We start from the raw sequence: 15,901 nt of genomic DNA, 5'->3' as shown, positions 1-15,901 counted from the left end.
TAACATGAAAGACAGTTTATTCGCACAGTTCAGTAGCTAGCACACCCTCCAGGTTCTTGGACTACCCTACCTTGGCAGACAGACTCTGTGGTTTGTTGGAGAGGATCTCTGCTGCTTCCCTGCAGCGGGTGGAAAGGTTCAGGATAGCAGCAGCTGCTGCTATGTGGGTGTCTTCACTACATTGACCGTAGCTATAAGAGTTGGCATGGCAAGGGCTCTGTGTGTGGGCGCTAGCACTAGGCAGTCGATTAGAAAATTTCACTGGATTTGAAAAATGCTTTGCTGTTGAAGAGAGATTTGATTAGCAATTGCATGTATGAGATTTTTCCCATTAAATAGTTTTGTTTCTCAGACTACAGTTTCATACATTAAAATATTCAAAGCATACATTTAAAACAATCCATTTCCTATTGGCATAAGGGTTTGCTGTAAAAATGGCTTCAGAAACAAATTAATTTAATTTTTACCTGACAAATACAACCTTTCAACAAAGTATCTGAGACTTTTACTCAGATTTTACTCGTTCTTTACTCTAGCATTAAAAGCAATGATGTCCAAGGAAAGCCTGAACAAGCGTTACTGTGTTGTCTGTTGTGACCTGACAACACTGGTGGGCAAATGCAATTGTAAATGTATCCTTATAAAGGCTTCTTCTTGGCGCTCTATTGTGTAAAAAAACAACAGTGACTTGTCCAGTCTTAGCTAAAACAACACTGCTTACCCTACTTAAATGAATAAGTCTGGTACTTAAGTAGCTTTGCTTATGTGAGTAAGGAGAACAAGACCAGACTCTTGAACGAAGCAGAGTAATCAGATAAGAACATTACCTGTTAGGAATACTCAGTCCTGATTTTGTGGACATTTTTATAAATTTAAGTCTACCCTTTAATCAATTAAAAAAAAATTACAATGAACATTCAGAATAAAACTGATCTTGGCTCCCTGTCTTATGTTGGCTATCATTTGGAATAATATACAGATTTATTAGGCACAAAGAGGTCAGCTGAGAATGAAAAACTAACAGGTGAACAGAAAAGCACTTTCACAGACAAAAGTGGTGTGTGTGGTTCTTTGTTTTCTGCTCCATCAACAGCACTTAAACAGATAGAAAGAACTCTGCTCTCTGTTCTGGCTTTGGGAGCATGAGATGTCATTAACTGTTGCAGGAAAAACAGCACTGTGATTTCAGCTCTTAGGAAGCAATAATCACTTTTATCTGTAGCTCTCACAGTGTCCTACCAAGATAAACTAAGCAAAATCCAATTTCTCAGCCTACACCCAGATACACCAAGAACGTTTCTGCATATGGCCATCTGCTTGCTCCATAAAGATCTGAGCCCCAAGGCTCTGGATCCCTTTGGATGTAGAGCTTTGGCTGAGTGCATTTTAATGCTAAGACCTACACAAGACATTGAAGAACTCATCTTTCCTCAAACTTGAGATGCTCTAAGAGAAATGCTTGTTTGCGTGCACTGACTGTAGCTGAATGCCATATTTGGTTTTTCTATGTACTGGGTGCATCTCAGTAGAGCAATACATAAAAGCCTCCTGATTCAGTTCTCCCTTTCTCCAGTGCAAATGAAAGGATTTATCTACCCTGCTGTAAAACTGTAGCACAAGCACAAGGGTCTACATTTTTAGCAGTTACTACAACTAACTTCAAATTATATTTAAAGAGCAAAAAAGTGCATTTTCCATTACCCACCCTAAAAGAAAAGAAAAAAAAGCAGGCTATGAATGGTGCATATTTTGTTAACAAATCAAGTTTATGTGTGCAGAATCCACAGAGCGCTAATGATGGGCTTTTGGCTAGCTATATTTACATAGGATGCTGAACCAATCACTACATCATCAGCTTCTTATTGCCAACTTTTGTATATCTGCATAGTTAAAGCACTCACCTGCTTTTTTACTTTCACCTTTCCATTAAAATAATAGCTGCACACTGCAATCTTTGCAAGAACAACAGGCTGTAAACTTCAGCCCTGATATACTTTATACATAAATTGCATATGTATGCATTTGCATTTGTATAAAAACACTTCAATCATTTTTTCCTTGAAATGAACCTGTGAAATAGACATACATCTGTGCAAAGAGACAGCTAATAGGGAATATTCAATTTTACAAACAAAATTGGAAAATCTGCCACCCAAGAAGCTGGCAATGCACATATTTGCTTTCATTTGAACAAGCCTATTTTCCAGGCCAGATAAATATCTACTTTTCATTTGCAATTTTAAATAAGGTATTTTTATATATACACAAACACATAGATATCTACAAACTTATATATGTGTGTATGTGTGTACTCAGACACATACACAAATACATATATAAATATACAAATTTTATAAATATATAAACCATATATAATATTGTATAGTGTTTGGAGTATATTATATGATAATAATTATATATGTATATATACATATGTAAAATTTTCTGCTTTTCTGTTCACCTTACTATGAATGTTCACCTTTGTTGGGATAAAAGGGATGCAATTTGTTTTCCTTTTTTGTTTTCCTTTACTAAATTTTTTGTCATGAACGAAAGAAACACCAACTAAAGAGCTTTGTGTCACAGTGTTTTGGATCTACTTTCTTCTGAACCCAATATGGTGCAGCGAAACCCTTTTTTTCCATTTCCCTCATGGCAACAGACTAATTTGTTTCTTTGAACTAAAGAGTATTTTTTAATGGTCAATACAATGACAGAATCTTGCTGAAGTTTCCCATGCAAATTGTGAAGAGCATCTGCAATAAATAATCAGTGTTTGCCCTGTGGCACCTCATTTGTACAGAGTAGTACCTCAGCAAATCTGTAAGTGATGTAAGCAGAATAATCTTGATAACAATTTGATGCATTTCATATGTCTGCACTAAGAGTATGATGTAGTACAGATATATGAGATATCAAAACTAATTCAATCCACGCCTGAAAGTAATACAGCTGAGGCACATCGTCATCTAGGACAAATAATACCTATATGGATGCATCTAAAATGTATCTGAAATGCCTTTAAAGCCTAACTTGGATTTCTTTGTACTACAATTCATTTATGTCTTGTGCAGACACATTCCATGGGACTTCTCGTGGCAGCATCCTGTCACATAAAGATATCACAATTTAGCCAAGGAAGAAGGTAACAGATAAGACATAAAACATTCCTTTTTACTCTTCCCCTGATAATTGCTTTCAAAACAACATCAAAAAAGTAAACCTTATAGTGATGATATTTAGCATTTTAGCATTCTATATTTAAAAAACTAGTGATTATATTTAGCATTCTGGCCACAAGTCGTTAAAGATGTTTCCTAGAGATTTTTTTGAATTCTTAAAGTTTGAAACAGAACAAGCAAAAAGGAAAAAAAAAAAAGTCATTGACATTTTGCCCATTTTCCAAGAGATAATGGAATTTCAAGCTTACATTCAAGGAACTGGGGTGTTTTTCGTCCTTGTGCCACAGGTGCTGTTGTGCGTTTGCCAAAGACTTGTGCATCAAAGCTGGCATAGTCAAATGGTACTTTCCCAAACTTCTCCTGTTCTTTCGCCAGGGTGGTTCTGGAGGAGGTGACTGGCTGTGAAGTTCTGTAATTGTACTGAGATACCTCAGGCTGCTTCCCTAAATTTGTCCTGCAGAGAGGAGGAAAAGAATGAATGAGAAAGACAAGAATATCTTTAAATAACCTTTCCTTGAAAAATAGGATACAGTTGCATCTCAGTATCAGAGAGCGTGTTGTTATCACACATAAAACTTACTGGTAGGTGTATACAAGAAATAAATAACATAAATGTGGTGGCTGACCTAGTAGTCAGAGTACTTTGACTTCATACAAGTTCAAAGCTGAGGACATAAAAAAATGTAGTATTCTCTAGTAATGGTGTGGGCTATTTACCAGAAACATACTGACTTACTTCTAGATTACCACTGTAGCATGGTGCTTCCTTTATTTCTAAAAATTGTCTGGATTTTTGCTAGTCAAAGGACTTGTAGTTTTATGGATCACTATTGTTCTCACTTTACTGTGAATGGGTATGGTATAAATATAATATAAGATGATACAAAATAATTGCTTCTGTTATTTGGGAGGAACGAATGATTTATGGTGTGTTATTCCATTTAGTTACTGTTCAGTAACTACTTGTCTTTAGTAATTTCCTAAGGACTTTTCATATGTAGAGTTAAGGCACGTGCCATTGGCAGACACATGGACATAATATTCTGTAATGGCTCTGAAGGAACCATTAGAGCTGATCATGTCAATAATCCACAAATTAAAGTGTCCCCAAATAGACCTGAATATAATAGGTTGTAATGGTCGTGGTGCCAATGATGTGCAAATTATGCATGTCTGTGGGGTCCATCTAACTCTCAAACAAAATACAATTGCAATAAAAAATGTTTCCCCTTTTTGATGCCATTGTATAAAAAATAAATCAAACTAATTAAACCAATAAACTTAAAATAAAGAAACTCAAAATATGAATTATTCAATGATGGGGAAACAGAATGAGCAGACTTCTCAACCCTTTCAGATAACATGTTACTTACTGGATCACTGTAAGATTCCTCTGAAAAGAATCACAAAATATATAAGGAATGAGCTGCTAAAAGTGCAATAAGGTCAAAGAGATTGCTATTCAAGTTTCAGCTGCCAAAATATTGTAACAAAGGAACAGTTCTTGAAAATTGTTTTAAACATTTCAGCAAGGGAGATTTGGTTTACAGGAGAAAGACATTTGAGAACCATTGATTAGGCTGTTTGCGTTGAAGTAAGATTTAGTGGAATATATTCGATTGTTTTTCAAAAGATACATCTGTTGTCTTTAATGTCAGCCACATGCACAAGAGCCGCTTGTTAATTTTGAGATACAGTCAAGTTAGCTTTGCAGAGGTTCATTGTGGAAAACTGAGTTACCCCTGTAGCTGAAATCTGAAATGGGGAAAAGACCTGAGGACTGATCAACAGAGTTTGTGTAGAAATACTTTGGAGAGACTAGTTTGTGAGGGCTCCTACCTGTGAGTCTGATCATGGCACTGCCCAGCTTTTGGAGACTCGAGCTGGTTCTTTTCCTGGGACATGGCCAACTTCTCAGCTGCAGCAATTGGGCAACCAGAAAGACTGTTTAAAAGCAAGGTGAAGAAAAGAAACAAGAAGAAAAAAAAAATGTTAAAATGAAATCTTAAGTAATGGAAATATGTGCTGTGGGACCCAATGACTTCGAGCGTCTCTGGTGCCCTGTGCATCTATGGGAGCTGCTGCTGCTATTATAGCCCAGATTCATCTGTTTTTCAATCCTTAATGCAAAACTGTGAAACCTGCGTATTTGAGGTGATATATCTGGAAACTGAATCATGTAGGAGTTCAGCTTTGATGTTTTGTGGCTGGCAAGTCACTAGTAAATTTTTTTACAAATGACATTTACTTTATCAGCTAAACCATGCATATAAGCCTCCTGCTGATTAAAAGGAAAGTGAATTTGGGAAAAAAAACCCAGCAGTATGTAAGCAACTGTTAGCAAAGAACACATTTTGTCATTTCAAGTTGTGCTTTCTTTTTTTTGCTTTATTAGATTAGAACACATTTTCTTATCCTGTTCATGGATTGTTTATGATACAGCTGATGTGCTGCAAAGATGACTGGGGATTTAAAACAGGAAACACAATGGAAAAATATTTACTGGTTCCTTATATATTCTTGTAGAGGAGCTTGTAATCTCTCCAGTAAAGACTAACTTTTTGTATTAAAGATAGTAACATAGTATGATAATCCTTGATTTTGGTACACTCATACAATAATCAATCAATCAATCAGCAGCAAAAAAAGAATATCCCACAAAAGTTCAGTTCAACAAAGAAAGTTGGTTTTGAAATTTTTATGCCCCAAGTTTGATTGTAAGACATTATATTTTTCCAGAAGCACTGTAATGGAATACTTTGGCTTGCTGGCTTCCAGCAGAAAGCAGTACTGACAAGAACCATGCCGACAGCAGTGGCTTGCTGGAGAGGGAGCGCATCGGCTCTCTGCCTCACCTGCAGCACAGCTGTGATTCCCCAGTTGCCTGTCTAGAAAGCTTTTCTCAATTTTACTTTCTCCCTGCAGGCAGCAAGTTAAACAGACAGGAGTATTCCAAGTGGGAAGATGACATTCCTGAGGTATTACATGGACCCTAAAATATTCCACTTAAAATTTTCTGGTTTGCTAAAAGGGAGTATGCTTTGATGGGAAGCTCCTGCCAAGGACTACCATGTATGTGGTGCAAAATGAAGAGGCTTTGGTTTCTGCTGGGTTTTCCAGTTGTAGCAATAAAAATTTGTTCATTCCTACCCCTTTTACATGATGATATTTCACTGTGAAGACTATGATGAAATTGTAGTTTGAAATCTCATCTGTGAAAAATACTAGTGGAATTTGCCGTCCTCAGTGTTGCAGCCATTTTTTATGTAATGAAATTAAACACAATTATTTGGTTATAAATAATTCAGGCTACCCTTGCAGTTCATAAGCATTCTGCAGTGTAGCACATAACATCTAATTCCAAGATGTGCTCATTAATTTAGTCCAGAGTACATGTTAGATTTCAAGTGGACAGGAACTTTTCTGACCTACCTTCTGTGTGTGTTGCGATTGCTGTTGACATGTCCTCTTCCAGTGCATCCTGGGGTGGGGCACTTTAAAACATTTTCATGCATGGCAAGTACTAAACAGGAATAAGGAAAGAAAAGGTGATAACATGCATCAATTAAAAATACGCACATTAAAAAATATGAACATTTCTTCTTTGGACTCAGATTCTCCATTCTGTCACATTTTGACTACAAAAGAAAAGGAGAAGCAAAGGACCTACAACACAGCATGGCTGGTGCCTCCAGCATATACAGGTTTATCCCTATATTGCTGTAGTGTTGCTTCCCACATGAACATAATTGTTTCTAGGGACTTTAAAAGAACAAAGGTGGAAGTCAGCAAGGATGTTACATCATGGAGCCCTTTGCCCTCTGATTCATACACCACTAACACAGTTGACTAGAAAAGGGGGGTGATAGAGGAGCCACAAGCCACACAGTCATGCTACGTACAGCTGCAGTCCCTTGCTGTCTCAGGGAGGGAAAGCTCTCAGGTACAGGAAGGCTTTTTATGCCTTGCACCTGAGTAAGATGGTCTGATCTGAGTATGTCCCCTTTGAACCCTGATACCCTGAGCTGTGCTGAAACTACTTTAGGCCAATTGGTCGTGCTCCCAAGCAGTGGCTTACATTCTCAGCAGTGGTTACTACCTCTTGCGTGTACATTTCGTATGCCCTTAGATGTGGATCATCTTTACTAAGACTGAGATGTATGTGTTAAACAGAATATGTCTTTGTGCATCTGCCCTCATGACTTCAGTACTACATTACCCCTTTGGGTACACAGTGCTTCAAATAAGCTGACGGTTCAGTCAACTGATTTCTTCTGTCAGGAACCAAATTATATATATATATATTTTTTTTTTTTCCCCCAGCAGGACAGAACATATCTGATTGGAAGTGTGATAATTAACAAGGACTTGTTAATTTTAACTTTTTAGAAAGTTAATGTTGCTAAGGCCTTCCAAAAGCAGTAGCCTGCTTAACTCAGCAGATGTTTCCATAAATATAGTTTAGTACCAGATTGAAAAAAAAGGGAGAGCTACAGTTAGGAACAGGATGTTGGTAAAGTGCAAGTATCCTTTTAATTTGTTGTTATGCATGCCACGACAAAAAACAATCTGACTAACTAGGTTGTTTAAACGAATAGTTTCACATTAGATTTTGGCTTATTATGCAGCATTTCATTGCATCACATTGCAGGATTACACACACACGCAAACCAATGTAATCAGATCAGCACAGTCAGAAATAAGCAGGGAATTCAGGCTAGAGTGGGCATAAAAGGGTTAGCATGACACAGTCATATGAGAAGGACATGCTGTGGACCAGCGCTGGGACGTACTGATGGAAGTAACCTTTTTGAGCTCAGTGGTAAGGGGGATGCTGGAAACATCTCTGAATAAGCATGCCCAGGCCTCTCAGTTATTGGCAATGAAAGGCAGCAGCCTCGGTGTGTGATTACGGCAAATCAGGTTGCAGCTCTGAAACAAGCAGGTGATTTCTGTGCTGCATGACTTAGCAAAGGCATGGGCAAGCAAGATCTTGAAGATTCGTGAGACTACAGTGTGGAGGTCTGCTGGCAGGGTGGGGATAGTTTGGCTCTGATCTTATTCTTCCCAGGCCACCTGAGGAGCCTACTGCTGTTTGTAACGCTACTGCTAAGGAGTGCTTGAGCTTCACGGGTGTGGGAAGTAGGCCTGTGACTAAGAGCTGGAGGGCAAAGAATGTGCGATGGCTCCTCTCTCGGCCTCCTTCTGCAATCTCACCCAGAAAAAGTGGCTTTATTTTCCAGCATGAGCACACACTACCCACAATACCAGGCCAGATCCAGTTGTTATTCTGGACTACAGGGTGATGATACTCACTTTCTAGTGGCACTCTAACTTTATGTGGGCAGCCTGAGAGGCTGCGGTGGTGAGGGTACAGCCCAGTCACATGCCCTGTGCCATCACATCCTGGGATGGGACATTTGGTTTCTCTCTTTTCAGGCCTGGGTGAATCTGCAGAGAAATCAGATAAGGATTTTGTTTGGGTTTAGCCCCCGTCTGCACCCAGCTGAGCAATCCTAGTAGCATAATGCTCTCTATTTTGTATTTCAGATGTTATTCCTACACAAAGTTTTAACAGAGACATATGCGATTTAAGCATTACTTTAGGTTTTCACAGTGCCCTTTAAACTATGGCTCCCCCCTCCCAATATGCCATTTATGTGCTAAACTATATAGCTTTAGGATTGCAGTGTCATTTATTCCATTCAGAGCCTCAAACAGGACAGAAGCCACAATCCAATAAGCCAGAAAACTGGCAGCATCAGCCAACAGCAAGATCTATAAAGGAATAAATAAAAAAGCAGAAACAATCTTTTACTCTGTTAATGTCAGACTCCAGGAAGCTGGGACAACCAAATAAAAGCTGAGGTGTAAAACAAACAAACAAACAAACAAAAAGCATTTCAACCAGAAGCCATTCCTTAAATATCGCAGATCTCTAGGCTGTAGGTTCTTTGTTAGGAAACTGAATACATGCCACTTTACATTTGAGAGGCAAGGCAAGCAGCTCCCTCTGGTACACATGGCAATGCCGCTTTGTGGAGCAGCCCACAATGACAGTGAAAACATGGAGCAGCCGATACCCTTTCAAAGACGAGGTCTCAGCCCAGCCCCACAGCTACCACTCTGTAATGGCCGCAGTGCATTCCCAATTTTTGTTTCAAGCACCTAGAATTGTGCAAGAAGCACTGGTCAGAAAGCCTTTATTTGATTTCCAATGCAGGATCAAAAGTCTGGGCGAGAAAGGAATGAATTCTGGTCCAGAAATTCTCTTGTGAGAAATCTGGAGGAAGTGGCTGCATAAATTGCTGAGGATGGTTTTAGCTCCATCTGTGATTGGCTGCCAACAGCATTCCGTGCTGGGGGAGAAAACAGCTGCAGCCAGCACAGGGAGCAGCTTCCTTTAAGCTCATTTTGTTGAACCGTGAGGTAGGATGTGCTTAGGGACAGGATCACCAGGGACAGCTGAGGGTTAAACTTCCTGGCAAGGTTTTAGGTAAAAAAAAAAAAAAAAAAAAAAAAAAAAAAAAGAAATAAAGAGGAAAGAAAATAGACTGAGTATCAACAGGAGACCACATGCTTTTGAGAATCACTGCAAACGGGAGGTGCTGCAATAGTGGACTGGAAATAAAGAGGGACCCTGAAACATGATTTAAGTTTTCCCCTACTAATTGGAAAGGTTTATCAATAAAAAGATGGAAAAATATAAAGACCTGCTTTTCTGATGTAGCATCCAAGACAGAAAATTAAGAGCTGATGGATTTGATGGTGGATTTTTCAGAAGTAAGAAACAGTTAATTATGTAAGGTGAAAAAATTATGTGTCTGATACTACATTGACGAAAATCACATGGTGTTTATGCAACCTGAACAAAGCCTAGTTTGGTCCTCCATGACAGTTATATCTGAACTCGCCTGCAAACTACAGCTAATAATAATATGAGGCCAATCAGGAAGGGCCAGATTCTGCCATGCTTACCGTCACTGCTCCTTCCTAAGTCTGCTGTGAAAAAGTCACATTGACACCAATGTGAACCTAGTGAACACAGCTGGTCTCAGAATAAGAAAAGGTATCTGTAAAATTCCTGTATATACCATAGTCATCTGAGCAAATAAAGGTTCATGTAGTTTAGCAAGGAGATAGACTAATACCAGGCATGTGCAGTTTAAGACAGGCTAATGAAAAGACTGCTTGAGACAGAAAAATTATATGCATGCATATTCTTCCCAAATGCTACAGGAAATATTTTATAGTTTATAGTTTTAACTGACAAAAACTTGTCAGTTGTCTTATAAGCTAAATGCTTTAGATAACCACACTAGTATAATATTTGCAATGTCCACAGGGACTACTCTAAAGTAGCATGAGAAATACCAAAGTAAACTGTTTATCAAAAGCAGAAATTACAGCAATGCTGGGGTGACCTCAGTGTACTTGGAAGCCCAAAAGGAAAAGTCGAAGGATAGATGAATGTATTGTTACTTACTACAGCAGGGAGTGTGCTTATAAAATGACATCTCTTGATGTTCTGTAATTATCCTCAATTGAGGAGTTCCATACGAGACAGCCCAGTTTACAAATCAACCCCAAATCTTTTAAATCTCCACTTCTGGAAGCCTGATGAAATACTGAAAATGGAGCAATGTTCCTACAGCTTTGTAGGATGCCACAAACCATCAGAAACAATAAAGATTTTGGAACTTACTGGTAATTCTGCTGATGGTGAATGAGGCAGAAGAGCACGGCTTGTGCTTTCCTGGCTCAGAAGTGCTGGCTGTAGCAAAATGTAATGTTGATATGTGTAGTAGACTGAACTCAGAAAACACATGGCTTAGGAATTAGGTGGTATGTTTGGAAGAGGCCAATTTTTCACCCTAACCTTTCCTTAAGCACCATTTTAATGCCTTCTCTTTTGGCTGCTGAAATTTAGGAGGTATGTATTAGCGCCCTATGGAGGAGGAGGCGGAGGAGGAGGAAAAGGAGGAGAAGGAGTGCTAGTGCCAGCTACACAGCCCTTTTAGTACCCATTACTGATCATTTCACATAGCGGTTTGGCAGGAAGCCAAGTACGTAGCGTTTAACCTGGTTAGATGTAAGGCACTGGTGTGAAGGTACATAATTAACAAAATTACCAGCTAAATTCCAGATTCTTTACTGTTGCTATAAAACCCAGCTCAGAATCCTCTATCAGTCACAGGATAAATGCTTAAGCCAGTAAGAACAGCCAAAAATACTTCCTTACGTTTGCTGCTAAATATCTGTCTCCCACCAATGTCAATAACTTTGGTTTGTCTCCTTTCCCCTGCTAGATGCTCCAGAAGAAACCTATCCAGTTCCTTGTAGGTGCTGTGAAACACATGCCCTTGCTCTGCCTGCAGAGCGATTGCTTGTTCTAGCAAACTCAAGTTCCCTTTTGTTTTGTCCAGCTCAACCGACACTTCTGTGGTTTCTGACAGGCACTCATTGTCATCTTCTTCACTTTCAGGGAAGGGATTCTGAATTCTCTTCCCGAAAGGATCTGGGTGAGACTCCTGGGGTGCTCTTAGCTCTGTTTCTGAGTCACAAAGTGTTTCACAGGGGCCAAATTCTACCTCTTCCTTCTTAATTTCTGGGACTTCCAGGATGCTAGGTTGATTACACTCTACAATATACTTCTGTGTTACGTGGGGCTTTACACTAGTTTCTTCTGAGAAATTTGAGGAGCTGTCCCACTCGTTGTCCATAATTTCAGAGTTGCTTTCATTTTCCTCAGATGAACAGTACTTTGGGTCAGAAATAACAGTCTTTTCCTTTCCTTCAGCTGAGTTAATCATGTAACATTCATCAGTGTCATCACTTTCTGTTTTTAAGGATTGAATGCCACTATCATTTAGGTTTTCTGCCACTGTTTGACTGGGTGCATCTTTTGCTAATTTTCCCATGTTCATCAAAGATTTGGCCATGACATCTTGATAGCTGGAGTAGTTATCTTTTCCTTGACTGGAACTTTCTTGCCCACCCGAATGAGAGGTTTCCTCTGATGATTTTGGAGTTCTTTCCTCTGCATGAGAAAAAAGCAAGAGAAAAATATGTAAGAATAACTGGTTTTTGTATCTCGTAGAAGTGATATAAAGACATTTACTTACCAGTGACCATTTCTTTACTCAAAGGTACTCTGAAATGATTGAAATCACACCAAGGCTGTGTTTGAAATGACTGCTTGTAGCATCAGGAAAAACCCTTCTAAGATTATATCTACTTTATATTATAGCTCCAAAGCTATATAAGAAATAAAATGTGGCCATTTTTCACTGATGGTGAAGACATATATTATCTTAGAACACATGTACATTCATATACATTCATATAAATGTAATGTGCCATATATAGATAGAAACTATATATACACACAATCTATATAATACATGCATATATATATATACAAGCACACACACACATATTTAAAATTCCTCTGATCTATTTTCACTTTTCTTTTATCTAAGATTCCCAACTATTTCTCAAAACAGACCCTAATTACTTTCCCAGTCACTCCAGATCCCATGAAAGACCTTGATGGAAAAAACCTCAATACTTCACAAAGGGCGAGCTCCTGGTCACCATTGCAATTGCCACATTAAGTGATAGATCAGGTCATGCACAGGCAAACAGAAATGGTTGTTATATACAGACTCATAAAGGACTTGTTAAAGACACCACTGAAGTGCGTCCTGTCTTTATAAACATCTTTCTTCAGAAGAAAAGCAGCAGCTAGCAGGTAATAGAGGCTGCATGTAGGAGAGGTTGTCGGTGTGGAAAACAATATGCCTTTTGTATCTCATTTAATTTTTTATAAACATTTCCTCTGACAAGGACACTCAAAAATACATCTCCATCATCTTCCTTTCTGGTAATTATCTCTCTAAAATCAACACTGGTTTGCCAGGATCAAGTAAATATTGCCATAGTAACTAAAAGCATTTTTGGATGAAGGGAAGAATTTAGTCACAACACTAGCCCCTTCAATAATGCTGATTATAGGGTACATTCTTTTGTTGGGATCTATTCAACATAAACTGAAAAATTTAACATTTTACTTCCTAGAAAGGAGGATGAATAAACAAGCACAGACTATTTCATAAGATGTGTCTCTCCTCTCCTGAATCAGAAGAACTCCAGGTTTAAATAATAAATTAAGCATAGTCTAAAATGCAAATGAAGTTTCTCTCAATAACACAGCGAGCTATTAAGAGAAAGTGTAAAGGGTTATGATAATTTTAAAGTATTATGAACTACAGAAAACAAATAAAAAGCATTTTCAGTGAATATGTCCAATTCATTGAACTATTCTCTCAATCCACTTAACTACCCACATGTGTACAATAATGATTTATAGACATTATACCTAATTATGCATATTTGGGCTGTGTTAGAGTGCCTAACAAAAGCTCTAGAAAGCAACAATTACCTCTGTTGCTTAGCTACATAGTTTAAAATATTCCTATTAAGTGCAGATTATTGTGGAGGGGAAAAGGGGGACAAAAATGCACATGTGCACCACAATGCATTTCACTTTACTGCTGCCAAACTGTTAGCATTTTGGGTCATTTCCAGTTTACATAATTGTTTGGTTCAACTGTTTGTTATATGTTAAAAGAAAATATTGATTAATTCTTATTCTTCTTCAGAAAATTGGACTCATGCAGGGAGAGGTGGCCTTGTGCACTGTGTGCATAAAGTTGTGTTAAAAAAAATGTCTGTAAACCTTAGTGTAACTTTTTAGCAGCTGGTCTAGTACCACACACGTTGCAGCATTCTGAATAAAGAAGTCTGCTGTCTTTTCACGTCTCAGCAAGTAAGAATGATGATTTGGCTCTATAACCAACTTGAGTCAAATGGGTATTTATTATTTGTTCTTCTGCCATTTGCAAAATAACAGAATCCCGTCAGTGGGTCATTTCAAAATGTAAGACATTCTAGCTTTAAAAGAAATCTCCCACTCTTCAAAGGAAAACAAAACTTGATAATAATAACAACAGGTCTTTTCAGTTATTTTTCTGGGGGAAAGAAGAAAAATAATATAAATGCATTATAACTGATTTTTGATCCTTAAATAATCAGCAATTTTTAAATGCAATGTTTAAAAATTTGTTGTTGAACCAGTCTTACTGGTTCAGCTGTCCCAGCTTTGCTTTTCACTTCTACAGGCTGTAAATTTACTTTAAAAATAATCAAAACTCAGCTTAGTTTACAGTTGCATCAACCCATGAACTGAAGCATTAACTGATCAACAGACAAAAATCATGAGTTCATAATAAAATAAGCAATACTACATTAAGAAATTACAAATAAACATACATACCCAGACCAGCTGTATGTTTTAGGTGAAATTTGGTTTGTAGCTGGCAAAATTAATGCAAAGGGGATAGGTTGTATTATCACTGACACAAGCAGGTTGGGAGAAATCTCACTGGTATCAACAAAATCTTTTGGAAATCAAGTGTTTTTTTTCTTTTGAGTGAGGGGCTGGGTGCGAATAGGGTTCCCCTACATTTATATCAATGGACCTGGCCCAACACTTGCCCTTTTTAAAAAAAGGAACCAGTTAAATGACTTAGGTTTATCTGTATATGGCACAAGTTCTACCTTTACACCCATCATAGTACTTTCCCTTCAGTGAGTTCTTCAAGCTGTGCAGAGGACAGACACAAGGGAAAGAAAAAACACATTACTGAGGGCAGCTCTGGATGACCAGCAACAAGGCTGGATCAATACAAGAAAAATCAGCTAAACCCTATATATCTCAAAAAAAACCCGCAAACAAAAAAAGCATACAGGAACTCTTACTCAAACAGCTTCCCTTCTGGTGTTAGAAGATAGAAATACTCCTTGCAGGCTGGACAGGCACTGAGAACCATGGAGCTTTTTTCATGATGAATTTAGCTTAGTAATGTCACCCAAAAGACAGAGACATTGGGTATCACCTTGTTAATTAATGTTCTGTTTGAAGAGGGAGCTTCCTTCTAGGCTTTCATACTGATGGGATGCAGATTCCTGGAAGAGACTCCTCCTAGAAGACTTACAAATGACAACTGGCTGAAATCTTTGTGGTATAGAAATGACACAAAGACCTCCGCTAATTTCAGTAAAACCAGGATTTGACTCTTTAATCTGAAAGACAGCCTCCTTCTTCTTCTATGTGTTTTATAGTATTCATATGTATGAAATTTGAGTGTTTTGTTTTGTTTTTGAGGAAATTCTATTTAGAGTGGCTAAAGATGTAAATTCCTAATCTCAGTTCATCATAGAATCATAGAACAGCCCAGGTTGGAAGGGACCTTGAAAGATCACTTGGTCCAAACTTTTGTGGGAAAGGGAGCCTAGATGAGATTATCTAGCACCCTGCCCTTCCAAAATATTTGATAAGAAGAAACTGAGTGGAAAATAAATTACCTTTAAACTCCCGTAGCAACCAGCAACTGAGTGGAATAGAAGTACATTCTGCTTTCATATTATCTATGATTACTAATTTCCCAGTGTCAGATCACATTGCTTTTATCTTGACATTTACTATCCACTGATGACTCCTCCCTTCAAAACAAATGCAGAATGTATTCCACTGATATCTTCTAACTTGCCTGATTAACTATTTGTTCAGGACTTCTTAAACAAGTATGTGACAGCGAATTTAGTTTTATATTTTTTGTTCATCTTGAATATATATAAACATGTTAGAAAGAAAG

The 15,901-nt window shown here is 38.0% G+C and overlaps 1 protein-coding gene across 7 annotated transcripts in view; it reads right to left on the bottom strand.

Annotated features, from left to right (window-relative positions):
• The window catches only part of ST18 (ST18 C2H2C-type zinc finger transcription factor), a 173,187-nt gene that overhangs the window by 35,543 nt on the left and 121,743 nt on the right, over window positions 1-15,901 (bottom strand). For all 7 annotated transcript variants that reach the window (XM_030012332.1, XM_030012330.1, XM_030012331.1 and 4 more), the window contains 6 exons: window positions 11,425-12,222; window positions 8,499-8,633; window positions 6,615-6,705; window positions 5,022-5,126; window positions 3,431-3,636; window positions 71-282 (listed from right to left, as the gene is read on the bottom strand). In XM_030012332.1, the coding sequence (XP_029868192.1) occupies window positions 71-282; window positions 3,431-3,636; window positions 5,022-5,126; window positions 6,615-6,705; window positions 8,499-8,633; window positions 11,425-12,222 (1,547 nt within the window). The remainder of the gene's footprint in view (window positions 1-70; window positions 283-3,430; window positions 3,637-5,021; window positions 5,127-6,614; window positions 6,706-8,498; window positions 8,634-11,424; window positions 12,223-15,901) is intronic.

The sequence above is a fragment of the Aquila chrysaetos genome, chromosome 4, assembly GCF_900496995.4.
Source record: "Aquila chrysaetos chrysaetos chromosome 4, bAquChr1.4, whole genome shotgun sequence".
In the NCBI taxonomy this organism is placed as follows: Eukaryota; Metazoa; Chordata; class Aves; order Accipitriformes; family Accipitridae; genus Aquila; species Aquila chrysaetos.
This window is presented reverse-complemented; position numbering and strand designations above follow the sequence as displayed.